At 45.5% G+C, this 26,602-nt stretch overlaps 1 protein-coding gene across 11 annotated transcripts in view; it reads left to right on the top strand.

Annotated features, from left to right (window-relative positions):
- LOC139272969 (FERM domain-containing protein 6-like) overlaps positions 1 to 26,602 on the top strand; it is a 135,532-nt gene that overhangs the window by 47,713 nt on the left and 61,217 nt on the right. For 8 of the 11 annotated variants that reach the window (XM_070889170.1, XM_070889167.1, XM_070889173.1 and 5 more), the window contains exons 2-3: positions 496 to 598; positions 13,236 to 13,326. In XM_070889170.1, coding sequence (XP_070745271.1) covers positions 496 to 598; positions 13,236 to 13,326 — 194 coding nt within the window. Of the gene's footprint in view, positions 1 to 382; positions 599 to 6,775; positions 6,808 to 7,353; positions 7,387 to 13,235; positions 13,327 to 26,602 lie in introns of those variants that run through there. The other 3 variants (XM_070889163.1, XM_070889166.1, XM_070889165.1) reach the window with 3 other exon arrangements.

Below are 26,602 nucleotides of genomic sequence, written 5' to 3'. Positions count from 1 at the left end.
TGTGGCTGGATATTTTTTTTAACTTTTTTTTTCAAAGCTGTCAACAATGTTATCTGAGTGTCTTTTTAGGAGAATCATTTTCTAGAATGACCTTGAATAGCCGTTGTCTGGCCTCCATAATCCTATATTGTTGGATAACGTTTGTGCCAACCCTGATGGAAGTTTGACAAAAGTCGCCAGAATTCTCTTAATTCCGCCCCCACACCTCTTCATTTTTTGGAGGTCAAAGATGCTTATGTTCGTGTGTAACACTTATATGATGCACATCATCTGTGGCCAAGATTCCTTAATTGAGTATGCTTCTACGTGCCCACATCTCCACGTCCTAGTGCATCGCATGCTTTGTTTTCATTAATTAACATTGAAACATGTCGTTTGGCAGGGAAGATGAGGGCAGACTGGATGTGGTCCTACGTTCAGTGAAGAAAGCTTCATAACTTGTGGAAGGCGGTACTGGACTGGACAGAGACTAATTAAACTGAAATCTTCCCACAGTCCCGTCATGAGCAAGCAGCTATTCCAAAATAAAATGATGCCGGGCCAACGCATTGTTTCTGTACTTCTGCCAAACAAGGAACAACTTGAAGTCTTCATTGGAGTGAGTAGAAATTTCTTTGTAGCTACAAAAGCCTTTGACTACAGCTTAGTATTTCATGGGACTGGAGTATCGGCATACTTTATGTGTTATGATTCCTTATGAGTTTCAGAATTGATACTTGACACAAATGAAAAGGTTAACTATGTGGATGCAGCCAGTTAGATATATCACTACGCCACTTGGTAATGTCAAAGAACAGAACTATTATATAGGTTATAATGCGCTGGTCTCCCTGGATTGGCCACATTCTAGGTTTTCAGCTTGCGTGCTATGATGCTGAAACAGTCACTAGTATTGCAGCAATGAAACTTAAATTCCAGGATCAATTTTATCACAGAACATAATTGAGTACAAGTCAAGCAAACACTCAAAATAGAATTTCCCCATTCTTGGCCCTCCAATTTTATTTTTTATTTTATACCTTTTTATATTTTATATCACTTTGATACTTTATCAATCTGAAAAAAACTACTTTGTACATTTCTTTGTAGTCATAATTTTTTTTTTGAAATGCTGTACCAGTAGCAATAATCCTATTTGGAATTTCAAGTAGCAATTTTTTTTTACAAACCCAGCCATCAGCACAGTCTGTAGAAACTATAGTGTGACATGAATGAAATTGGCAGATGAGCTGCGATGAATCCAGTGCAAAGCACTGAATAAATTAGTAATTGTGCCCTAAAGGTAGTTCTGAGCACTTGGTTCTTTCTCTGGCAGTTCCCCTCCTTCTACCAATGATGTGAAGTAGACTTCACTTCGATTAGCAAGGCCAAGATGTTCCCATACTGCTACACAATTGTTATATTAAAGAAGAAGGGAAGTCTATGGGGACTACTTTCTGTTCAAAGTATTCTCTCCCTCATATCAGTGTCTTAAATCAAAGTATTATCATTAGTTAGCTGCTGCTGATTTTCTGATTTCAGAGACCTACCACTTCAAGTTGCTTGGGTGATGATAGTTACAGAGTGGGGTCATGTTCACATCAGTAGTCTAATTCATTTCATTAGGGTGGCCTGAGAGCTGATCAGGGTTTGGATGACTCTGGATCAGCTTTCAGACCAATCTGGAATGCCAGTTACCTTCCCCCCCAGCCCCAACTGTGAAAATGAATGAAATTGCTCTGGGATGTATGTAGCTTATTAACTAACATTGCAAGGTGGAAGACCTGAAATGGCAGAAACCAGAAAATAGGTATTTTAATGATTGTAACAAATTATTTTCTTTATGTAAACGAAGGAGGATACTATCTTTTTTAAGCGTTGAATTGGTTGTCTGGCTCTTATGAATAGTTACAAGCTGCACTTAATAAATTTGAAAATAATTAAAACCCAGGTTTCATTAGCTTCAGGTTAAAGTGAGGCCATAATGGGAAACTTCATAATACTGCATTGCGGAGGGTTTTACAATTCGAAGGCTGGTGTAGAGGCATGTTGTTGCTGGGCGTGGGGGGAGAATAGAGGGAGCGTTACTCAGCATCTAACTGTGTTTGCCTAATGTGGGAGCACTTAATGCTGACACTGATTCCAAAAAAAAATGATTGCTAATTATTTACCTTGATTAGCACAACAAAATCACTAAATCAGGAGATCCAGAATGTCTTAAACATATATGTCTTGTCTTTATGTCATGCCTGCCTTTTATCTCCAGTCACCTGGTCCTTTTGGCACAGTATTGATTTACGAATTTGCTGCACCACACAGTGCTTGGACATGAGCTTCCCCAGTAGTTTTTCATATAGTGAATTCCTTTTATCTCTCTCCATGTCGCACCCCCGTGTCCCCCACCACCCCACACAATTATTTTCAGGCTCCATGCGTGTGGCAGAATGTGGGACTGGAGAGCAGGTCAACCCCATAACACTAACACATAGACACCTGGGAAGAAGTTACTTGCCAGCCCTTTCTATTGTGGAATGATCTATGCTGTTTGACGGACCTAAAGATTGGAAAAGGAATAACGTGGAAAGAACAGCAACCTTAATTGATGCAGGTTAAAGTAAGCTTTTTTCTCCCTGTGCCTGTGCCTCTCCTCTCATCTCATTTCGATTCAGTTGGACAAGCCACTGTCAATGCCTCTCCTTCCCCCGCCCATGGGAAAAGAGTAAACAAATTGGTATAATATGTTTAGGCTCCTTAACTGCTGGACCCAAGGCCAACAGCTGTACTTCCAGTAGCATAGATAAGATTTGAGCAAGAGGCAACAACTAAAACAATGCGGTTTTGTTTCTTCATGCATGTTTGTGGTTTGCTAAATATTATTGAAAGTTATTTAACCTTTAAGATTATCATTTGTTGGAGACCAACGTTTGTTTTTTATTTCCTGATTTTTAAATTCATAAATTCATTTTTTTTTTAAAAGAACTTTTAATAGGGTTGTTTAAATATTGCCCATGAAAACATTGATTCAGTGATTGGGATTTCCTCTTATTAATTTACTTCTCATATTGAGAACTCTTAAAAGCAGAGAAATGTTGATTCACTGGGGGAGTAGTGAGGCACTGTACTCCTTTGCTCCCTTTTTCCCCCCTTCCCTCTATCCTCTCCTACAGGTGTTGCTTTATGTTGGGGTACAGTTCTATGGGTGCTGGCAGCTCTCTGCTATACCCTCAAAGCCTCCTTGACAAAGTGCAAAATCGCCACCGACTCCTGGGAATCCCTGGCCTAAAACCACCCAAAGTGGAGGAAGAGCATCCGGGAGGGCGCTGAGCATCTCGAGTCCCATCGCCGAGAACAAGCAGAAATCAAGCGTAGACAGCGGAAGGAGTGTGCGTCAACCTGGGCTCCCCGCTCACCCTTTCCTTCAACCACTGTCTGCCCCACCTGTGATTGAGACTGTAGGTCCCGCATTGGATTCTTCAGTCACCTGAGAACTCACTTTTAGAGTGGAAGCAAGTCATCCTGGACTCTGAGGGATTGCCTATGATGATGATGATGATGATACCTTGCCCAAATGGCTGTTCTTCATGTGAGTCTTGACAGTGAGAATTGGAAGGCTATTCAATTGTGGGTGGGAAGAATCCAAGCCAAGCCCGATCCAGACAACTCCCACATGCATCTTTGTGCAGGGGCTGCTTATCAGAGGCAGGAACCCTGGTTGAACTTTTTTGTTTTCTACTGCAGCCGAAGGTAAGGTGCAGTGACTTTTCTGGTCAACGCAGCTCACGACAATACCATATATCCACTGCCAGTGGGAGCTCAGGGTTTCTTTTTAAAAAATATATACAATTCTCAGCTTATACAATAATTTTAATCTTTCAAACCATCGCGACAAATTTTACATTGACTGCAGTCTAAACAGCTAAGATCAACAATACTCATATTGAGGTACAGTCCAACAGTGGTAGACTGCAGTCTCTTCACCACTCAGGTGATTATTCTTCACGTGTGAGACTAGATGGTGAGTGTACCAGGTTATTCAAAAATGGAGGACATCAAGCTGAGCCTATTCTATCCTTACCAGATGCATGCACAGAGCATTTTCTGTCAGGAGTCACTGGCTAGCAATTAGGAGTAAGACCCTAGGCTTAGTTTTAAAATATGTTCCCTTAGAAGGCAGGCACGCTGAGGTCTACTGTAGCTTCCCTGTGTCAGCCAGTGGCTCAGTGGGTAGCACCCTCACCTCTGAGTCAAAAGATTGTGGGTTCAAGTCCCACTCCAGAGACTTGAGCACATGATCTAGGCTGACACTCGCAGTGCAGTACTAAGGGAGTGCTGCACTGTCAGAGGCACAGGTATAGCCTCAAGAATCTGTTGTTCCGGAATCCGGATACCGGGACGATCCGCGGCAGGGTCGTCCGGTATCTGGAAAATGTTCGATTCGGGACATTGGAAAGACGTTCCGAAGTCTGGAAATGCACAGAATCCGGAGCGGCCTCTGTCCCGAGGCTTCCGGATTCTCGATGCTGTACTTGTACCATCTTTCAGATGAGACGTTAAACCGAGGCCCCGTCTGCTCTCTCAGGTGGACATAAAAGATCCCGTGGCACTATTAGGAAGAAGGGCAAGCCAATATTTATCCCTCCAGTAATAAAAAATAGATTATCTGGTCATTATTGTGTTGTTTGTGGGAGCTTGCTGCGCGCAAATTGGCTGCCACGTTTCCTACATTGCAACAGTGACGTACTTCAAAAGTACATCAGTGACGGTAAAGTGCTTTGGGACGTTCTGAGGTCATGGAAGGCGCGATAGGAATGCAAGTCTTTTTTTCTTTCCTTCTTCCTGGCATCCCAAACTCTGAGCATTTTTAAAGGAAGATCTGAATAATGCTTTAGATATTTCATGGAGATTTTACAGCTTGAGGCAGAACTTAGTCGCACACATCGATAAACAATACATCTGAATATCTTCTGAGCTTTACCCATAATCATAATAAATATATTTGTGTTTATATCGTGCCTATCGTGTTGAAACAGCATGCTTCACACAATGAATTACTTCTGAAGTAAAGTGACTGTAATGAAACCAAAAGCTCAAAATAGTTGACACTAAGGGGGCCAAAATTCAGCCTCCCAATAAGGCATTACCGCCGGAAAGTGGCGGCCACACGGCAGTGTCGAATTGCTGCAGATTTGTAGTCAAATAGCCGCCGCTCGTGAAATTCTCCCCGGTGGTTTTTCCGGCGGTCCTCTCCTAAGTGTGTCATCAAAGCGCGCACCGCCGATGTCCCGCCCTGCAAGCGAAATTCACCGTAGAAAATCTTCCGGCCACTGCTCGGTGCCCCTGACAGTATTTTCTGTCGGTGCACTGTGTTTGTAGTGTGTGTAAAATGGCGGTGCTTCCTCCATTAAAGGGGAGGGCGCAATGTGGCTGCCATCTTTTTTTTTGTCGGCCAACTACCAGGTCGGCCCAACTACTATATCCCCGGGTTCAGCCGGGCCGCCAACAGGCAGCCTGGCACCTCTTTTGGAAATCTCAGCCCTGTGCTAAGAAGAGAAGGCAGAAGCAAAAAATGGTTAAATGTTTTTAAAAACATACATGGAAACACTTCTTTTCTAGAGTTAATGATTATGCCGGCCAATCATAATCATAACCAATCTTTTTGAAGTGCGTTTCTTTGTCCGTACGGATCTATGCCATTCTTGTTTTCTGCAACACTGCGCCCCTCCTGGATGCATTCTATTGCAGTTGAACTCTTGCCATATTCTTAATGGCGGAATGGTGATTGTGATTTCAGTAGAGATTATCAGGTTATGGAATAAAGCAGAATTCTAGAAACAGCTGAAATAAAAGCCCAAAATGTCCGCCAGAATCTGAAAAGATGGGTCAACATTAATTCCGACTAGTGGGGCCTACCTGTAAAGTTTTTTTTATCTGTTCAGATGCTGACTAATCTGCTGTATATTTCCAACATCCTCTTTTTATTCAAATTTTCAACATTTGCAGTATTTTTATGTCTAGGAAGGGTCCTCCTCACAAGTTTGCTACTGTCATGGATTTCATCATCATCATAGGCAGTCCCTCGGAGTCGAGGATGACTTGCTTCCACACTAGAAATGAGTTCTCAGGTGACTGAAGAGTCCAATGCGGAACCTACAGTCTCTGTCACATACGGGGCAAACGGTGGTTGAAGGAACAGATGGGTGGGGAGCTTGGGTTGTCGTGCACTCCTTGCGCTGTCGACGCTTGGCTTCAGCTTGCTCTTGGCGAAGAGACTTGAGGTGTTCAGCGCCTTCCCGGATGCTTTTCCTCCACGTTGGGCAGTCTTGGGCCAGGGATTCCCAGGTATCAGTGGGGATGTTACATTTTTTTCAAGGCGGCTTTGACGTGTTTCCTCTCCTCACCTGGGGCTCGTTTGCCGTGTCGGAGCTCCGAGTACTGCGCTTGTTTTGGGAGTCTTGTGTCAGGCATGCAGACGATGTGAGCCATCCAGCGAAGCTCATTGAGTGTGGTCAGTGCTTCAATGCTGGGGATATTGGCCTGAGTGAGGACACTGACGTTGATGCGCCTATCCTGCCAATGGATTTGCAGAATCTTGCAGAGGCAGCATTGGTGGTACTTCTCCAGTGTTTTGAGGTGCATGCTGTACATAGTCCCTGTCTCTGAGCCATATAGGAGGGCGGGTATCACCACTGCTCTGTAGACCATGAGCTTGGTACCGGGTTTGAGGTCCTGGTCTTCAAACACTCTTTTCCTTAGGCGACCGAAGGCTGCACTGGCACACTGAAGGCGGTGTTGGACCTCATCGTCGATGTCTGCCCTTGTTGCCAATAGGTATGGAAAATGGTCCACATTGTCCAAGGCCTCGTCGTGGATTTTGCTAACCGGGTGGCAGTGCTGTGTGGCGGGGGCAGGTTGGTAGAGGACCTTTGTCTTACGGATGTTTAGTGTAAGGTCCATACTCTCATATGAAGGTGTTGACGATGGCTTGGAGTTCGGCCTCCGAGTGTGCGCAGACGCAGGCGTCGTTTGTGTACTGTAGTTCGATGATGGAGGTTGGGACGACCTTGGATCTGGTCTGGAGACAGCGTAGGTTGAACACATTCCCATTTGTCCTGTAATTTAGCTCCACTCCAACGGGGAACTTGCCGAGGGTGAGATGGAGCATTGCAGCAAGGAAGATCGAGAAGAGCGTTGGTGCGATGACGCAGCCCTGCTTGACCCCGGTCCAAACGTGGAATGGGTCTTTGGTGAATCCGTTGGTCAGGATCATGGCTTGCATGTTATCGTGGAGCAGGCGGAGAATGATGACAAACTTTTCAGGGCAGCCGAATCTGAGGAGGACGCTCCATAATCCCTCACGGTTGACAGTGTCGAAGGCTTTTGTGAGGTCGAAGAAGGCCATGTACAAGGGTTGGTGCTATTTCCTGCATTTCTCTTGAATCTGCTGCGTGATGAAGATCATGTCCATTGTGCCCCTTGGTGTCATGGATTTATACTTAAAGTGACCCCTTTCTCGTCAGTCTTTGATGGATTCACATCACACTTTTTTTCCCTGCTCCAAAGTATTGGCACTAGATGTATGTTCAAAGTTCCTTCAAAACTCGTATCTTCTTTTGTTGGGTACATATTAATGAGTTAAAACATCGATGTTGCTCATTCATATATTTTCAACCTGATTGTTTAGGAACTCTGCAGTTGTCTTTGAACATCTCTTTTCATGGTGAGAAAAACTAGCATTTATATAGCACCTGTTGTAATGTAATGTAATGTAAGCCATCTCACAGACATGGTAATGTTACTTACTATACACTTAACACATGAATACTGCTATTTATCAATGAAAGCATCTACATTCTGTCTGAGGAATCGAGTTTTCAAAATGTGTGGTCAGATCTAGTGCATCAGTTAACACTTCCCACGGCCGGTTATAAATATTCTTAGGACCTTCACCAATGTATTTTTCTTACTGATAGCTTCAGGTTGACCAGACTCTACGGTTAAGAATAGAATTGGTTTTGTGTTCAGGACTGTTAATGCAGGGGAAAGAAGCTCTTTCCATTTTGGACACCCAATATCAGCATTCAAGTACTCCCACGTCAAGTATAGAATCTGCCTCAGAGCAACACCTCTTACTGCATCTGTTTTCCTATGAGATTGACAGTGCCAGATTAGGAGCAACTTTGAGCTATGGAGCCACCTCACAAGGAGCTCAGTGGAAACTGAATACACTTATTTCACTTGGGTCCCTTGCTGCTAACAGACATTAGAGCCCATTACCCTGTCAGTCTAGGCTGGATTTAAACCCAGATCCCAGAGACAAATGGCCAGTGCGTATTCCACTGCACTATCCAACTTCACAATAAGATGACTAATTGACTGCAGTAGAACCAGCAATCTCTCTGATTCAAGAACTTTCAGTCACTTATGGTACCTCAGGGACTTTCCACATTTGGCTGAAAACATGCTATCTATGTGAATCTTTGGAATTCTTTACTCCAGAGTGTTTGTGGGTACTCAGTCGTTGAGTATATTCAAGACAGATTGATAGATTTTTGGACAATGAGAGAATCAAGGGATATGGGAATAGAGCGGGAAAGTGGAGTTGATGTAAAATTTCAGCCATGCTCTTATTGAATGGCCTCGAGGGGCCGTATCATCTACTCCTGCTCCCATTTCTTATGTTCTTATGCTATCTACCTGCCGAATAGCTGTGCCTTTAAGGATAGAGGCTGCCAATGAAATCCTGCAGTTGAAACATAGAAACATAGAAAATAGGTGCAGGAGTAGGCCATTCAGCCCTTCTAGCCTGCACCACCATTCAATGAGTTCATGGCAGAACATGCAACTTCAGTACCCCCTTCCTGCTTTCTCGCCATACCCCTTGATCCCCCTAGTAGTAAGGACTTCATCGAACTCCCTTTTGAATCTATTTAGTGAATTGGCCTCAACTACTTTCTGTGGTAGAGAATTCCACAGGTTCACCACTCTCTGGGTGAAGAAGTTTCTCCTCATCTCGGTCCTGAATGGCTTACCCCTTATCCTTAGACTGTGACCCCTGGTTCTGGACTTCCCCAACATTGGGAACATTCTTCTTGAATCTAACCTGTCTAAACCCATCAGAATTTTAAACATTTCTATGTGATCCTCTCTCATTCTTCTGAACTCCAGTGAATACAAGCCCAGTTGATCCAGTCTTTCTTGATATGTCAGTCCCGCCATCCCGGGAATCAGTCTGGTGAACCTTCGCTGCACTCCCTCAATAGCAAGAATGTCCTTCCTCAAGTTAGGAGACCAAAACTGTACACAATGCTCCAGGTGTGGCCTCACCAAGGCCCTGTACAACTGTAGCAACACCTCCCTGTCCCTGTACTCAAATCCCCTCGCTATGAAGGCCAACATGCCATTTGCTTTCTTAATCGCCTGTTGAACCTGCATGCCAACCTTCAATGACTGATGTACCATGACACCCAGGTCTCGTTGCACCTCCCCTTTTCCCAATCTGTCACCATTCAGATAATAGTCTGGCTCTCTGTTTTTACCACCAAAGTGGATAACCTCACATTTATCCACATTATACTTCATCTGCCATGCATTTGCCCACTCACCTAACCTATCCAAGTCACTCTGCAGCCTCATAGCATCCTCCTCGCAGCTCACACTGCCACCCAATCTAGTGTCATCCGCAAATTTGGAGATACTACATTTAATCCCCTCGTCTAAATCATTAATGTACAATGTAAACAGCTGGGGCCCCAGCATAGAACCTTGCGTTACCCCACTAGTCACTGCCTGCCATTCTGAAAAGTACCCATTTACTCCTACTCTTTGCTTCCTGTCTGACAACCAGTTCTCAATCCACGTCAGCACACTACCCCCAATCCCATGTGCTTTAACTTTGCACATTAATCTCTTGTGTGGGACCTTGTCGAAAGCCTTCTGAAAGTCCAAATATGCCACATCAACTGGTTCTCCCTTGTCCACTTTACTGGAAACATCCTCAAAAAATTCCAGAAGATTTGTCAAGCATGATTTCTCTTTCACAAATCCATGCTGACTTGGACCTATCATGTCACCTCTTTCCAAATGCGCTGCTATGACATCCTTAATAATTGATTCTATCATTTTACCCACTACTGAGGTCAGGCTGACCAGTCTATAATTCCCTGTTTTCTCTCTTCCCTCCTTTTTTAAAAAGTGGGGTTACATTGGCTACCCTCCACTCGATAGGAACTGATCCAGAGTCAATGGAATGTTGTAAAATGACTGTCAATGCATCCGCTATTTCCAAGGCCACCTCCTTAAGTACTCTGGGATGCAGTCCATCAGGCCCTGGGGATTTATCGGCCTTCAATCCCATCAATTTCCCCAACACAATTTCCCGACTAATAAAGATTTCCCTCAGTTCCTCCTCCTTACTAGACCCTCTGACCCCTTTTATATCCGGAAGGTTGTTTGTGTCCTCCTTAGTGAATACCGAAGCAAAGTACTTGTTCAATTGGTCTGCCATTTCTTTGTTCCCCGTTATGACTTCCCCTGATTCTGACTGCAGGGGACCTACGTTTGTCTTTTTCTCTTTACATATCTATAGAAACTTTTGCAATCCGCCTTAATGTTCCCTGCAAGCTTCTTCTCGTACTCCATTTTCCCTGCCCTAATCAAACCCTTTGTCCTCCTCTGCTGAGTTCCGAATTTCTCCCAGTCCCCGGGTTCGCTGCTATTTCTGGCCAATTTGTATGCCACTTCCTTGGCTTTAATACTATCCCTGATTTCCCTTGATAGCCACAGTTGAGCCACCTTCCCTTTTTTATTTTTACGCCAGACAGGAATGTACAATTGTTGTAGTTCATCCATGCGGTCTCCAAATGTCTGCCATTGCCCATCCACAGTCAACCCCTTAAGTATCATTCGCCAATCTATCCAAGCCAATTCACACCTCATACCTTCAAAGTTACCCTTCTTTAAGTTCTGGACCATGGTCTTTGAATTAACTGTTTCATTCTCCATCCTAATGCAGAATTCCACCATATTATGGTCACTCTTCCCCAAGGGGCCTCGCACAATGAGATTGCTAATTAATCCTCTCTCATTACACAACACCCAGTCTAAGATGGCCTCCCCCCTAGTTGGTTCCTCGACATATTGGTCTAGAAAACCATCCCTTATGCACTCCAGGAAATCCTCCTCCACTGTATTGCTTCCAGTTTGGCTAGCCCAATCTATGTGCATATTAAAGTCACCCATTATAACTGCTGCACCTTTATTGCATGCACCCCTAATTTTCTGTTTGATGCCCTCGCCAACATCACTACTACTGTTTGGAGGTCTGTACACAACTCCCACTAACGTTTTTTGCCCTTTGGTGTTCTGCAGCTCTACCCATATAGATTCCACATCATCCAAGCTAATGTCTTTCCTAACTATTGCATTAATCTCCTCTTTAACCAGCAATGCTACCCCACCTCCTTTTCCTTTTATTCTATCCTTCCTGAATGTTGAATACCCCTGGATGTTGAGTTCCCAGCCCTGATCATCCTGGAGCCACGTCTCCGTAATCCCAATCACATCATATTTGTTAACATCTATTTGCACAGTTAATTCATCCACCTTATTGTGGATACTCCTTGCATTAAGACACAAAGCCTTCAGGCTTGTTTTTTTAACACCCTTTGTCCTTTTAGAATTTTGCTGTACAGTGGCCCTTTTTGTTCTTTGCCTTGGGTTTCTCTGCCCTCCACTTTTCCTCATCTCCTTTCTGTCTTTTGCTTTTGCCTCCTTTTTGTTTCCCTCTGTCTCCCTGCATTGGTTCCCATCCCCCTGCCATATTAGTTTAACTCCTCCCCAACAGCACTAGCAAACACTCCCCCTAGGACATTGGTTCCGGTCCTGCCCAGGTGCAGACCGTCCGGTTTGTACTGGTCCCACCTCCCCCAGAACCGGTTCCAATGCCCCAAGAATTTGAATCCCTCCCTGCTGCACCACTGCTCAAGCCAAGTATTCATCTGCGCTATCCTGCGATTCCTACTCTGACTAGCACGTGGCACTGGTAGCAATCCCGAGATTACTACTTTTGAGGTCCTACTTTTTAATTTAGCTCCTAGCTCCTTAAATTCGTTTCGTAGGACCGCATCCCTTTTTTTTACCTATGCCGTTGGTACCAATGTGCACCACGGCAACTGGCTGTTCTCCCTCCCTTTTTAGAATGTCCTGCACCCGCTCCGAGACATCCTTGACCCTTGCACCAGGGAGGCAACATACCATCCTGGAGTCTCGGTTGCGGCCGCAGAAATGCCTATCTATTCCCCTCACCATTGAATCCCCTATCACTGATCGCTCTCCCACTCTTTTTCCTGCCCTCCTGTACAATAGAGCCTGCCACGGTGCCATGAACTTGGCTGCTGCTGCCCTCCCCTGATGAGTCATCCCCCCCCAACAGCACTCAAAGCAGTATATCTGTTTTGCAGGGGGATGACCACAGGGGACCCCTGCACTACCTTCCTTGCAGTACTCTTCCTGCTGGTCTTCCATTCCCTATCTGGCTGTGGACCCTTCTCCTGCGGTACACACATCTGTAAGTCTAAAGACACTTAAAGGGTGTGGATTTTTCATAAAGGATTTTCAGCAGCTAATCTGACGCTAGCTCTTGACTGTTGGTCAGTGTTTATTAAAGAACTATTCAAACAAAACCAAGACTCATCCTCTCCTCGCCCTCCTCCTCATTACGCAAATTAATTTTCCAAATTGCTGTCCTTTTAGAAATGAAATATTGCACTTATTTCACCAAGGTTGATCTCCTACAAGAAAAATATTGAGCAAATTTAACTAATGCAATGCGTAGGGATGGGCAATAAATGTTGACCTTGCTGGCAACACCCACATCCCATGAACGAATAATAAAAACTACACCACCCCAAAAACAGAGACCCTGGTGGTCACTTCGATTTGGATGGTAACTCTTGTTCCCATTGATCCAAAAACAGCCTTCCAGTAGCTTTTAAACTTTGGTAATCCTGAGCAGTCATGAGGTTTAAGGGATGATCAGCAGTGTGGATTACTAATTCCACATTGTCATCACCTCTGAATGCGACAATGATTGTGTTTTTCAAATTATTGAGTAATTACACGGCTTTGTTAAGTTTCTTCAGCCACTGTGAGTACCTTCCAGTATAGTGTTACTCTGAGCTGGAAGCAGACTGACTAGGTTGCTTGTTTGAAGCTTTATGCTGAACCTCTCTTGTTCTGACATATATGTTTATTTGCAGGTCAAAGCTACGGGACAGGATCTCTACAATCAAGTTTGTGATATGCTGAAGATCAGGGAAGGTCACTTCTTTGGGCTGAGTGTGGTACAAAGTAAGCTGTGGTTCAATATATTCCATTTGTTTTTGTGAAAAAGTAAGATGACCACCAGTGAATGGATTGGCCAAGAGATGGTACTTGCCAAACGTTTGTTTTGATCATCTGTGGTAGCACTACATATTTATGTGCTTGTTTTGTCTGTAACTTCTAGGATTAGTGTAACCATTTATTTTTTCTGAGGGTCTTTACTTATAATTAAAAAGGAAATAATCAAGTTCTAATGCTTCCCCATTTAGGCTAATGTAACCATAGGAGTACATCTGAATTCATCAAGTACTTCTGACAAACAAGTGCTTGGTAGCCACAATACATTACTATGTGTTATATAAAGCTTTGATTAAACCACATTTGGAGATCTGCGTTCATTTGTGGAAACTGCGGCATCCAGAACAAGGACCATAACCTTAAAATTAAAGCTAGGCCGTTCAGGGATGGTGTCAGGAAGCATATCTTCTCACAAAGGGTTGTGGAAATCTAGAACTCTCTCCCATCATTTTCCAATCCTCTCTGGCTGCAGGTGTGGTGCCGGAGGACCTTTGTTTAAGAAGGGAGAAAGGGATAGACCGAGTAATTACATGCCAGTTAGCCGAACCTCGGTGGTGGGAAAATTATTGGAAAAAAATCTGAGGAATTGGATAAATCTTCATTTTGAAAGACACAGATTAATCAAGGACAATCAGCATGGATTTGTTAAGGGAAGATCATTTCTGACTAACTTGTTAATTTTTGAGGAGGTAATAAAGAGGGTCGGTAATGCATTTTATGTAGTGTGTGTGGATTTTAGCAAGGCTTTTGATAAGGTCCCACATGGCAGACTGGTCACGAAAGTAAAAGCCCATTGGATCCAGGGCAAAGTGGCAAGTTGGATCCAAAATTGGCTTGGAGGCAGGAAGCAAAGGGTAATGGTTGATGAGTGTTTTTGTGACTGGAAGGCTGTATCCAGTGGGGCTCTGCAGGGCTCAATGCTGGGTCCTTGCTTTTTTTGGTATATATCAATGATTTACACCTCAATGTAGGGTGTATGATTAAGAAGTTTGCAGATGATACAAACATTGGCTGTGTGGTTGATAAGGAAGAAGTTGTAGACTGCAGAAAGATATCAATGTACTGGTCAGGTGGGCAGAATAGTGGCAAATAGATTCAATCCAGAGAAGTGTGAGGTAATGCATTTGGGGAGGGCTAACAAGGCAAGGGCATACACATTAAATGGTAGGACATTGAGAAGTGCAGAGGAACAAAGGGACCTTGGAATGCATGTCCACAGATCCCGGAAGGTAGCAGGCCAGGTAGATAAGGTGGTTAAGAAGGTGGTACGGAATACTTGCCTTTATTGGCTGAGGCATAGATACAAGAGCAGGGAGGTTATGCTTGAACTGTATAGTTAGGCCATAGAGTACTGCGTGCAGTTCTGGTCACCACATTACAGGAAAGATGTGATTGGACTAGAAAGGGTACAGAGGAGATTTACGAGGATGTTGCCTAGACTGGAGAATTTTAGCTATGAGGAAAGATTGGATAGGCTGGGTTTGTTTTCTTTGGAACAAAGGAGGCTGAGGGGAGACCTTATTGAGGTGTATAAAATTATGAGGGGCCTAGATAGTGGGTCCACAATCAGGGGGCATAGGTTCAAAGTAATTGGTAGAAGATTTAGAGGGGATTTGAGGGGAAATGTTTTCACCCAGTGTGTGGTGGCGGCCCCGACCTGTGAGAGACCATCAGCGGCAGGTCAGGGCCATAAAAGGAGCGGCGGCCATGGGCAGCAAGGTACGGCGTGAGCTGGTGCAGGAGGGCGATGGCAGCAAAGAGGGACGTCATCAAGGTCCAGGTCGGTGATTGGAGCGTGGGCAGGTACAGCAGGAGCGGCGAAGTCGGGGCGAAGGAGCGGCGAGAGAATGTAGAGGGATGTGATCGAGGCCCAGGGGAGGCATGAGTTCGGGGCCAGAGGAGGCATGGGCCCAGGGGCAGCACGGGCCAGCTCACACTACGATATGTGTGCGCATTAGGCCCGTGCAGCAGAGCAGGTCTCCAGTCGTCTTGGTTAATCCTTGCCACTGGACCAAGACCTAGCTCTGTCAAGCCCTTGTGGTGGCTGGTGTGCATCGGCCACCACACATTAAAAAAAATCCACGCACAGACATCTTCCACCCTTCAAGATGTAATTCGGGATCTGGAATATTAGGTCCTTCATTGAAACACCTGTGAACTCATCCTTTTTTGGCATGGAAGTAAGTCATCCTCGTTTCGAGGGACTGCCTATGATGGGTGGGTGTCTGGAACTAACTGCCTGAAAGGGTGGAAGAGGCAGAAACCCTCACCACATTTAAAAAGTATTTGGATATGCATTTAAAGTGCCGTAACCTACAAGCTACGGATCAAGAGCTGGAAAGTGGAATTAGGCTGGATAGCTCTTTGTTGGCCAGTGCGGACACGACGGGCAAAATGGCCTCCTTGTAATTGTAAATTTCTATGATTCTATGAAAAAGCTGTTGAGGTTGCGTCAATTGAAAATGTTAGAATTGAGATTAATAGATTTTTGTTATGTCAGGGTATAAAGGGAAATCGGGGGGCGGGGGATGAAATTTCCCCTTTTTATAGCTGTTAGCACCTCCAGGGAGCGCTAACGGGGCACAAGACAGCTTTCCTCTGGCGGAAGGGGGGCTCGACCGCCTCCTGGGAAACTGCCCGGGAGTTGCGGAGGTGCTGCCAATGCTTCCCACGGCGACCCCTCACCACTCTGTGCTGATTCCTTACTAGCCCGCGGGGGAAATTGACGCCGCAGGCCACAAGGCTGGCGTGAGCAGATGTCATTGCCAGGTTTGCGGGGCGCAAAGCTGGCCGACATCCGCTCTCGGGGTGGTGCTTAAAGGGGAGGGCACCAGCGCCCTGGCCTGCCATCTTTTTGTCGGCTCGCCGATAGCGGCCCTAATGTGGCAGCCGCCATCGTGTAATTCAGCACTCCATCTTGGGTGATGGGTTGCTGGCCCGGACGCACGCTGCCTTGGTGGCCCAGTGAAGGCCATCAGAGGCTGTGCAGAGTGCACAGAGGCGCTCCCCTTTAAGCGAAGCGGAGAGGCGTTAAAGCACATCAGTGCTAAGTGGAGCATGCGCAAAGCGCTTAACTCCCCACCCTAGTAGCGCCCGGGTTACCGCTCCCAAACGGAGTGGAGCGCGGGAGATTGCGCTCCGCTTCCTTTCAGGGGCTGTAAGCACAATTCCGCGTCGGGGGCGTGACTTCCGCGCCGGGTGCTAAAAGTCCCAGCCCTGGAAGGTTATCGCTCCCAATCGGGGCGCAGGGCAATTTCCCCCCCCCAGGATCTTAGGTGGGGTTTTTTTTATTATTCGTTCACGGAATGTGGGCATCGCTGGCAAGGCCAGCATTTATTCCCCATCCCTAATTTCCCTTGAGAGGCTTGCCAGGCCATTTCAGAGGGCAGTTAAGAGTCAACCACATTTCTGTGGGTCTGGAGTCACTTATAGGCCAGACCAGGTAAGGATGGCAGATTTCCTTCCCTAAAGGACATTAGTGAACCAGATAGGTTTTTACGACAATCCAGTAGCTTCATGGTCACCATTACTGATAGTAGTCTTTTTATTCCAGATTTATTTAACGAATGCCGGCTGCCATAGTGCGATTTGAACTCTTGTCACCGGATTATTAGTCCAAATCTCTGGATTACTAGTATAGTATTAGGCAGTCTCTCGGGGTCGAGGATGACCTGCTTCCACACCAAAAAATGAGTTTGCAGGTGTTTCCATGAGGGACCCGACGTTCCAGGTCCCGAACTTCATTTTGAAGCGTGGAATATACCTGTGTGTGAATTCTTTGAATGTGGGGTGGCCGTTGCACACTAGCCACCACACGGGCTAGACAGAGCAAGATCTTGGTCTAGTGGCAATGAGATCCAAGATGACTGGAGACCAAGCTCCGCTGCACGGGCCTAGTACACACGCATACTTCTACTGTCCCTGGGATTCATAGGTTGCAGTGTGGACCTCACGGTCTCGCTGTTGGCCTGTGCTGCACCTTCCCTGGGCCCCAACCTCGCTGCTGGGCTCCAGCTCGCTCCTGGGGCCCGACCTCGTCGCTCCTGGGCCCCGATCTCGCTCCGCTCCTGGACCTCGACCTTGTCGTTCCTCCGCTGCTCGCCGCTACCGACCTCTGTTCCACTCCGTCTTCGATTGCTGCTGGTCCTGACCTCCGCTCTATGCCACCTCCGATTACCACCGGTCCTGACCTTTGCTCCACGCCGCCTCCGATCGCTGCTCCCTATCTCCGGGTCTTGCCATGTTCCTCCTGCAGCTGGATCCCGACCCCGCTCCAATCGGCTTCCTGGGCTCCGATAACGTCGATCCAGTCGCCCTCCTAGGACGGCTCGCGCCGCCCCATGCGATGGCATTTTCTTGCGGGTCGGGTCGCAGGTTACTAGTCCAATAACATTGCCCTTAGATGAAGTTAAGATACAGATGAGCCATAATCTAATTAAATGGTGGGACAGGATGGTCTAGTCATGTTCCTAATTCTAAAGTTTACATGATGTGATTCAGGGAAATGTATAATCATAATTTTTACCCCTTTTTTGGATCTCGTGCTGGGTCGTACAGTACCATGGGCACCAGTCTCCTTCCAGTACATTGTTCGATTAGCCATTCTGCATGTGTGAGTCTTTTTGGCATTTGGCCGTGTGACTCATTGCAGCTGACCCAGATCCTGTTCTTCCCAATATCCATCCGTGCACCTCTAGCAGGGATCCACCTTGTACAGCAACCAGCGGCAGGAACTCTGGCTATTTTTTTAAATTCTCCCTGACCCACGAGAACAAAGACCTATTCTAAAGTCCTTACTCCCTCCCTAGTCAAGATCTATTACTCAGCACAAACCAGGGATTGAACCTGAGACCTGTCCAGTTAGGACTCAGCTACTCACTGCCTTAACCAGTTGAACCATAAGGAGAGCTATAACCAAACTGCTCCTTTTGGATTTGCAGTATTATCGGATCAGGTGAGAGAAGATTTTGTAGGGAAAGAAAAAGGGACAACATATTGGATGCATAACCAGTTTGACACTGGTTGTTACATTAGGGAAGCAGAATAAGAAAAGTACTGTGACTACTTAACACCTGTCTATCAGAGAGTGCTTAATGCCTTCAGATGCAATGTTACAGAATCTGCAATTTAAAGCTCTTAAAATTTGTAGCATTTAAAAGCCATAGAGGTAACTATCCATTATGAAAACAGCTTGTTTTTTTATCCATGTGACAACTCACCATGAGTATGAATCCCAGTGATAAGTTCATTAAGTCTGGAATGTAAAATGGCATTCCTTTAATCAGGGGGAGATGAATAGAGTCATAGATCATGTTGCTTTAAGATGTTTTTTTTTCCTTTTTATTTTCAATTATCTGCCTTCTCCTGAAGGTGATAACTCTTTGTGGGGTACGGCTCCATAAGCCGTGACATCCTTTTAGTAGACCAGCCAAAAGGCCAATCTTTATGTACGAACCTAAGCATTTGATCACTGGTGTTGTGTAGGCATGCCTGTTCACTGCGTGATGTCTGTAACACTGTCATGTAACATTGAATGTACCCTTGTACTGTACACACCTTACCGGTACACTAGAGGGTGCTGTTGCTGGAGACCCAGGGGTTGCCTGCACATGGCAGGTAACCCAGTATAAAAAGGAACACACAGCTTGTTGTCAGCACTCAGGAACTGCTAATAAAGGTCTGCACAGTTTAAGTACCATACCCTGCCTCGTGGAGTCATTACTAAAGGTGCCTACATACACTACAACGGGGCCATCCTAGCCAAGCCTAATCCCAACCTTGTGTGACAGCATTGTGCTCTCCCTTTGCAGCAAGGGTCACTGGGTGGTGACTGGGATCAGGAACACTGGCTGATTTGTTTTTTCTCTCTCTCTACAATACTAGCAGCTGGCAGAGGGGTAGTAAGGGTGGTTTAGGGGTAATGATGTAGCTTTTGACAACCGAGTTGTAATAAAAATAAAAATTTGACACTGGTTGTTTCTTGTACAATGTTAATGGATAATTAAAGCTTCACGATCACTTAATCGGGACTTGCTTGCTCAAATTGGTCTGTCTTTTTCAGCGAGTTTTAGTCTGAAGGAGAGTTGAAGTAAAATCCAAATAAGTGCCATTTGCTAAATTCTGTGTTTGCATCACAAATTTTGCAAACTGCTTTTTTCCCATGTTTTTTTCATGCGTTAATGTAGTCAAAATTAAAATATTAATTGTGCAAAATTTAGTTTTTTCTTAAAATGCACATTGAATGACTGGCATGTGTTACACAACTTACAATCAATGTGCTGAGCACTGAGAAGCTAGCTAACAAGAGAATGTTTTTCTGTTAGGATCAGACTGATAAATATTCAGTCTGTTGGTGGAATCTGGAATTCTGGATAATAGGAAGTGAATGGAAAGCGTTTTTATGCATCGGTATTCTGATGGGAAGTATGTTTATTTGTAGGTTTCTCTGTGTTTATCCGTGAAATGTGCTTTCCAATTCTGACTGTTTTATTAAAATATTTATGAATCTGCCTTGGGCTATAGGATAACCAACTGAAGGCCCTGTGTCATCAGGGAGATTATGCTTTAAGAAACTCCTGTTGACAGATGGTGCTCAAGTCTAGTAAACAAAAGGAGAGGACAGGCTGGGAAATGTTCTGGCAGGGAAGCCTGTAGCAAGGCCAGGATGTTCATCGTAGAGGACTGCGATTAGCTAGACATTCACTGGGAAAACAGCAGAAGAAAAATGAGAGGAGTGCATATCTGTAGAGGCGCTTCAGGATTGTTTTATTATTCAATCTGTGAAACAGCCAATGTGGTTAACAGCTATCCTGGATCCAATTTTTGGTCAGGGGAGGATTTAGGATCCAGTGATTTATGAAGTTAGTAGAACTGAGAGTATTCAAAACAGAATGACACTAAAATATCGAGTTAAAACATTTTAAAGGTTTTTTTGAAGGTTAATTGGTGAATCTACAGTAGAAATTTGAGAAGTATTTTAGGAAATATTGCTGGGTTTAGTCAAAAATGACTCAGGGTAATGAAGGCTGATGTGGTTAAGTAAACATGTAAATAGTTGTATTCATCATCATCATAGGCAGTCCCTCGGAATCGAGGAAGACTTGCTTCCACTCTTAAAATGAGTCCTTAGGTGGCTGAACAGTCCAATACGAGAGCCACAGTCACTGTCACAGGTGGGACAGACAGTCATTGAGGGTAAGGGAGGGTGGGACAGATTTGCCACATGCTCTTTCTGCTTGCCTGCGCTTGATTTCTGCATGCTTTCGGCGATGAGACTCGAGGTGCTCAGCGCCCTCCCGGATGCACTTACTTCTGCACTTACTTAGGGCGGTCTTTGGCCAGGGACTCCCAGGTGTCGGTGGGGATGTTGCACTTTATCAGGAGGCTTTGAGGGTGTCCTTGTAACGTTTCCTCTGCCTACCTTTGGCTCGTTTGCCGTGAAGGAGTTCTGAGTAGAGCGCTTGCTTTGGGAGTCTCGTGTCTGGCATGCGGACAATGTGGCCTGCCCAGCAGAACAGATCAAGTGTGGTCAGTGCTTCAATGCTGGGAATGTTTGTCTGGTCGACGACGCTAAGAGTTGTATTAGGAATAAGCACAAGGCTTTCAAAAGACACGAGGAATCTAGTAAGCAGGAGGATTGTAAAGGTTAAGCGATAGCGGGTTTAAAAAAAGCTGATGAGCTACGACAAACATTGAATTCGGAGCATATCTTGAGTAACAGTGAAGGGTTTTTCTTTCTTCCACCTATGGCCTTTAACGGCATATAGTTCCACGGGTGCCAACAGTGCTTTGCTACCTTACCTGAGTGGCCCATTCATCTCCTACGAGCCAGACCAGGAATATTCAGTTGCAGGAGGCATTACTGCTGAGCTTGATTCTGTCTTTATGCACAAATACATATTCTCCAACAGCAGCTGTTTCTTAGTGATCAGACCTTGACAGGGAGTCGGGGAGAAGCCAATGTTACAACCCTGACTGCTGCAACTGCTGATGTCAGCTTATTTAGCACAGATGGGAATTGATGAACCTGGAAACTGCTGGTCCTGTGGCTTTGTACAATGGTCAACAGTGCCTTTCCGACTCGACCACTAGAGTTATTTTTTATTCGTTCATGGGATGTGGGCGTTGCTGGCAAGGCCGGCATTTATTGCCCATCCCTAATTGCCCTTGAGAAGGTGGTGGTGAGCCGCACTTTGAACCGCTGCAGTCCGTCTGGTGAAGGTACTCCCACAATGCTGTTAGGAAGAGAGTTGAAGGATTTTGACTCAGCCACGATGAAGGAGCAGCGATATACTTCCAAGTCAGGACAGTGTGTGACTTGGAGGGAAACTTGGAGGCAGTGGCGTTCCCATGCGCCTGCTGCCCTTGTCTTTCTAGGTGGTACAGGTCACGGGTTTGGGAGGTGCTGCCGAAGAAGCCTTGGCAACTTGTACAGGGTACACACTGCAGTCACAGTGCGCCGGTGGTGGAGGGAGTGAATGTTGAAGGTGGTAGTTAGAGTGCCAATCAAGCAGGTTGCTTTTTGTCCTGGTTGGTGTTGAGCTTCTTGATTGTTGTTGGAGTTGCACTCATCCAGGCAAGTGGAGAGTGTTCCATCAGACTCCTGACTTATGCCTTATAGATGGTGGAAAGGCTTTGGGGAGTCAGGAGGTGAGACATTCGCTGCAGAATACCCAGCTTCTGACCTCTTGTGGCTACAGTATTTATGTGGCTGGTCCAGTTAAGTTTCTGGTCAATGGTGACCCCCAGGATATTGATGGTGGGGAATTCGACGATGGTAATGTTGTTGAATATCAAGGAGAGGTGGTTAGACACTCGCTTGTTGGAGATCGTCATTGCCTGACACTTGTGTAGCGAGAATGTTACTTGCCACTTACCAGCCAAGCATGAATGTCGTCCAGGTCTCACTGCATGCTTCATTTTCTGAGGAGTTGCCAATGGCCCTGAATAGTGTGCAGTCATCAGTGAACACCCCACTTCTGACCTTATGATGGAGGGAAGGTCATTTATGAAGCAGCTGAAGATGGTTGGGCCTAGAACACAGCCCTGAGGAACTCCTACAGCGATGTCCTGGGGCAGTGAAGATTGACCTCCAACCACAACCATCTTCCAGTGTACTAGATATGACTCCAGCCAGTGGAGAGTTTTCCCCCTGATTCCCATTGACTTCAATTTTACTAGGGCTCCTTGATGCCACACTCTATCGGATGCTGCCTTGATGTCAAGGGCTGTCACTCTCACTTCACCACTGGAATTCAGCTCTTTTGTCCATGTTTGCACCAAGGCTGTAATGGTCCTGGCGGAACCCAAACTGAGCATCAGTGAGCATGTTATGGGTGAGTAAGTGCACTAGCGACGACATCTTCCATCACTTTGCTGATGATTGAGAGTAGACTGATGAGGCGGTTAATGGCCAGATTGGATTTGTCTTGCTTTTTGTGGACAGGACATACCCGGGCTGTTTTCCACATTGTCATTTAGCCAGTGTTGTAGCTGTACTGGAACAGCTTGGGTAGGGGCACGGCTAGCTCTGGAGCACAAGTCTTCAGAATGACAGCCGGGCCCATAGCCTTTGCTGTATTCAGTGCGCTCAGCTGCTTCTTGATATCACGTGGAGTGAATTGAATAGGCTGAAGACTGGATTCTGTGATGGTGGGGTCCTCAGGAGGGAAAGAAAGATTTGCATTAATATAGCACCTTTCACGACCCCTGGATGTCTCAAAGCGCTTTACAGCCAATGAAGTACTTTTGGAGTGTACCCACTGTTGTAATGTGGGAAATGTGGCAGCCAACTTGCGCACAACAAACTCCCACAAACAGCAATGTGATAATGACCAGAAAATCTGTTTTTGTGATGTTGATTGAGGGATAAATATTGGCCAGGACACCGGAGAAAACTCCCCTGCTCTTCTTCGAAATAGTGCCGTGGGATCTTTTACGTCTGCCCGAGAAGGCAGATAGGGCGTCGGTTTAATGTCTCATCCAAAAGACGGCACATCCGACAGTGTAGTATTCCCTCGGCACTGCACTGGAGTGTCACCCTAGATTTATATGCTCAAGTCCCTGGAGTGGGACTCGAACTCGCAACCTTCTGACTCAGGTGAGTGTGCTACCCACTGACCCCCAGCTGACACGAGGAGGAGGTCGACATGGATGATCCACTCAGCACTTCTGGCTGAAGATGTTTGCAAATGCTTCAGCCTTGTCTTTTGCACTCTCATGCTGGGCTCTGCCATCATTGAGTATAGGGATGGATATTCATGGAGCCTCCTCCTCCCATTAGATGGTTAATTGTCCACCACCATTCACGACTGGATGTGGCAGGACTGCAGAGCTTTAATCTGATCCGTTGATTGTGGGATCGCTTAGCTCTGTCTAGAGCATGCTGCTTCCGCTTTTTAGTATGTATGTAGTCCTGTGTTGCAGCTTCCTCAGGTTGGGACCTCATTTTTAGGTACGCCTGGTGCTGCTCCTGACATGCTCTTCCACACTCCTTATTGAACCAGGGTTGGTCCCCTGGCTTGATGGTAATGGTAGAGCGAGGAATATGCTGGCTATGAAGTTAGATTGTGGTGGAATACAATTCTACTGCTGCTAATGGCCCACAGCGCCTCATGGATGTCCAGTTTTGAGCTGCTAGATCTGTTTTGAATCTATCCCATTTAGCACGGTGGTAGTGCCACACAACACAATGGAGGGTGTCCTCAGTGTGACGATGGGATTTCGTCTCCGCAATGACTGTGCGGTGGTCACTGCTACCAATACATCTGCGACAGGTAGATTGGTGAGGACAAGATCAAGTGGGTTTTTCCCTTGTTGGTTTTCTCACCACCTCCCGCAGGGCCCAGTCTGGTAGCTATGTCCTTCAGGACTTGGTCAGTAGTGGTGCTACTATGGACATTGAATTCCCCTAACCAGGGTATATTCTGTGCCCTTGCTACTCTCAGTGCTTCTTCTAAGTGGTGTTCAATATGGAGGAGTACTGATTCATCAGCTGAGGGAGGGCGGTAGGTGGTAATCAGCAGGAGGTTTCCTTGCCCATGCTTGACCTGCGGCCATGAGACTTCAGTCAATATTGAGGACTCCCAGGGCCACTCCCTCCTGACTGTATACCACTGTGCCACTACCAGTGGGACATGACATACCCAGGGATGGTGATGGAGGAGTTTGGGACATTGGTTGAAAGGTATGATTCTGTGAGTATGACTATATCAGGCTGTTGCTTGACTAGTCTGTGGGACAGCTCTCCCAATTTTGCAGGGTTGACTGGGCTGGGAGTGCCGTTGTGTCCGTTGCCGAGATCTATGCCGGGTGGTCCGTCCGGTTTTATTCTTCTTGTTTTTCGTAGCGTTCTTCTTACAACTGACAGACTTGCTAGGCCAGAGGGCAGTTAAGAGTCAACCACATTGCTGTGGATCTAGAGTCACATATAGGTCAGACCAGGTAAGGACGGCAGATTTCTTTCCCTAAAGGATATTACTGAACCAGATGGGTTTTTAACGACAATCCGATAGCTTCATGGTCACCATTACTGATGTTAGCTTTTTATTCTGGATTTATTTAATTAACTGAATTTAAATTCCCCAGCTGCCATGGTGGGATTTGAACTCTTGTCTCTGGATCATTAGTCCAGTAACATAACCACTATGTTACCATTCCCATTGGAGTGCTGTAAAGGATTTTTAAAATGAAGAAATAAAATATTGGGTAATTTCAAAACATGGAATCTGAAATAATAGCATTGTTATTTAATAGTTAGTTAATATCTGTCGTTACATGGGGTCGGGGGGTCTAGTAAGGAGGAGGAACTGAGGGAAATCCTTATTAGCCGGGAAATTGTGTTGGGGAAATTGATGGGATTGAAGGCCGATAAATCCCCAGGGCCTGATGGACTGCATCCCAGAGTACTTAAGGAGGTGGCCTTGGAAATAGTGGATGCGTTGACAGTCATTTTCCAACATTCCATTGACTCTGGATCAGTTCCTATGGAGTGGAGTGTAGCCAATGTAACCCCACTTTTTAAAAAAGGAGGGAGAGAGAAAACAGGGAATTATAGACCGGTCAGCCTGACATCGGTAGTGGGTAAAATGATGGAATCAATTATTAAGGATGTCATAGCAGTGCATTTGGAAAGAGGTGACATGATAGGTCCAAGTCAGCATGGATTTGTGAAAGGGAAATCATGCTTGACAAATCTTCTGGAATTTTTTGAGGATGTTTCCAGTAGAGTGGACAAGGAAGAACCAGTTGATGTGGTATATTTGGACTTTCAGACTCCCTCATTCTAAAAAGGGGTCAAATACATTTAGAAATAACCGATCAACAGTAAGTTTAACACGTTATAAAATCTTTGAAACAATTTTGAGAGATCTAGCAGGAAAATTGAATTTGTTACAGTGCAGCCAGCATTGGTTCAGGAATGTTAAGGCCCTGTTTAACTAAATTGCTGTAGTTTTTGAAAGACATTACTGATGGGGAAATGAAGCTGATTTGATGTACTCGGATTTTCAGCAACTAATACTTGCATTTGTATCTTGCTCCTCATGTGAAGGAAGACTTCCCAGAGCATTTGCAATAAGAAGGACCAGGTGGACCCAGGAGGGGAATGGAGATGCTTGGGTGGGTAATCAAAGAACTGAAGGCACAGGCAAAGAGGCGAGTTTTGAAGTTTAAAAAAAAAAATGGCAAGGCTGAGGGAACTGGGTGGAGAATTCTAGAGGGCATGAGCATAGTTACTGACTGCCGGCTGATGGAACTGTGGGATGAAGAGAAGTCTAGTGTTCGAGGATTATTCATTCAGGCTTTTGGCTTACTAGTCCAGTAACAAAACAACTGCACTATTGTAACTTCAATTTTGGACAAGTCTGAGGTGAGGTGGGAGGAAGTATGAGGGAATGGTTAGTAGTGGAGAAAAGGGGTTTGTTTTTTGTTCAGGGTGATCTCGGAGTAGTAAATGGTTTTGACCAGCGAGAGGGAGTGATGATACAACTTGGTGATCCAGCCAGACCTGCTGGCGGACAGCCAGGCCAAGGAAATACCAAGTGTCATCCAACCTTATGGTCTGCTACTTGGAAACTGTGGCAATGTATATTAAACCAAGAGAGATACTACAGTATCTGAGGCGACAAATATTGAAGGTGCAAACCAGATGGTTGTGGAGAAACTTGATGAAGGTACCCATGTTGTCATAGATAGCAGACCATAGGTGGGGGAAGTCCGATTTAGA

This window comes from Pristiophorus japonicus, chromosome 9, assembly GCF_044704955.1.
Source record: "Pristiophorus japonicus isolate sPriJap1 chromosome 9, sPriJap1.hap1, whole genome shotgun sequence".
NCBI classification, from domain to species: Eukaryota; Metazoa; Chordata; class Chondrichthyes; family Pristiophoridae; genus Pristiophorus; species Pristiophorus japonicus.
This window is presented reverse-complemented; position numbering and strand designations above follow the sequence as displayed.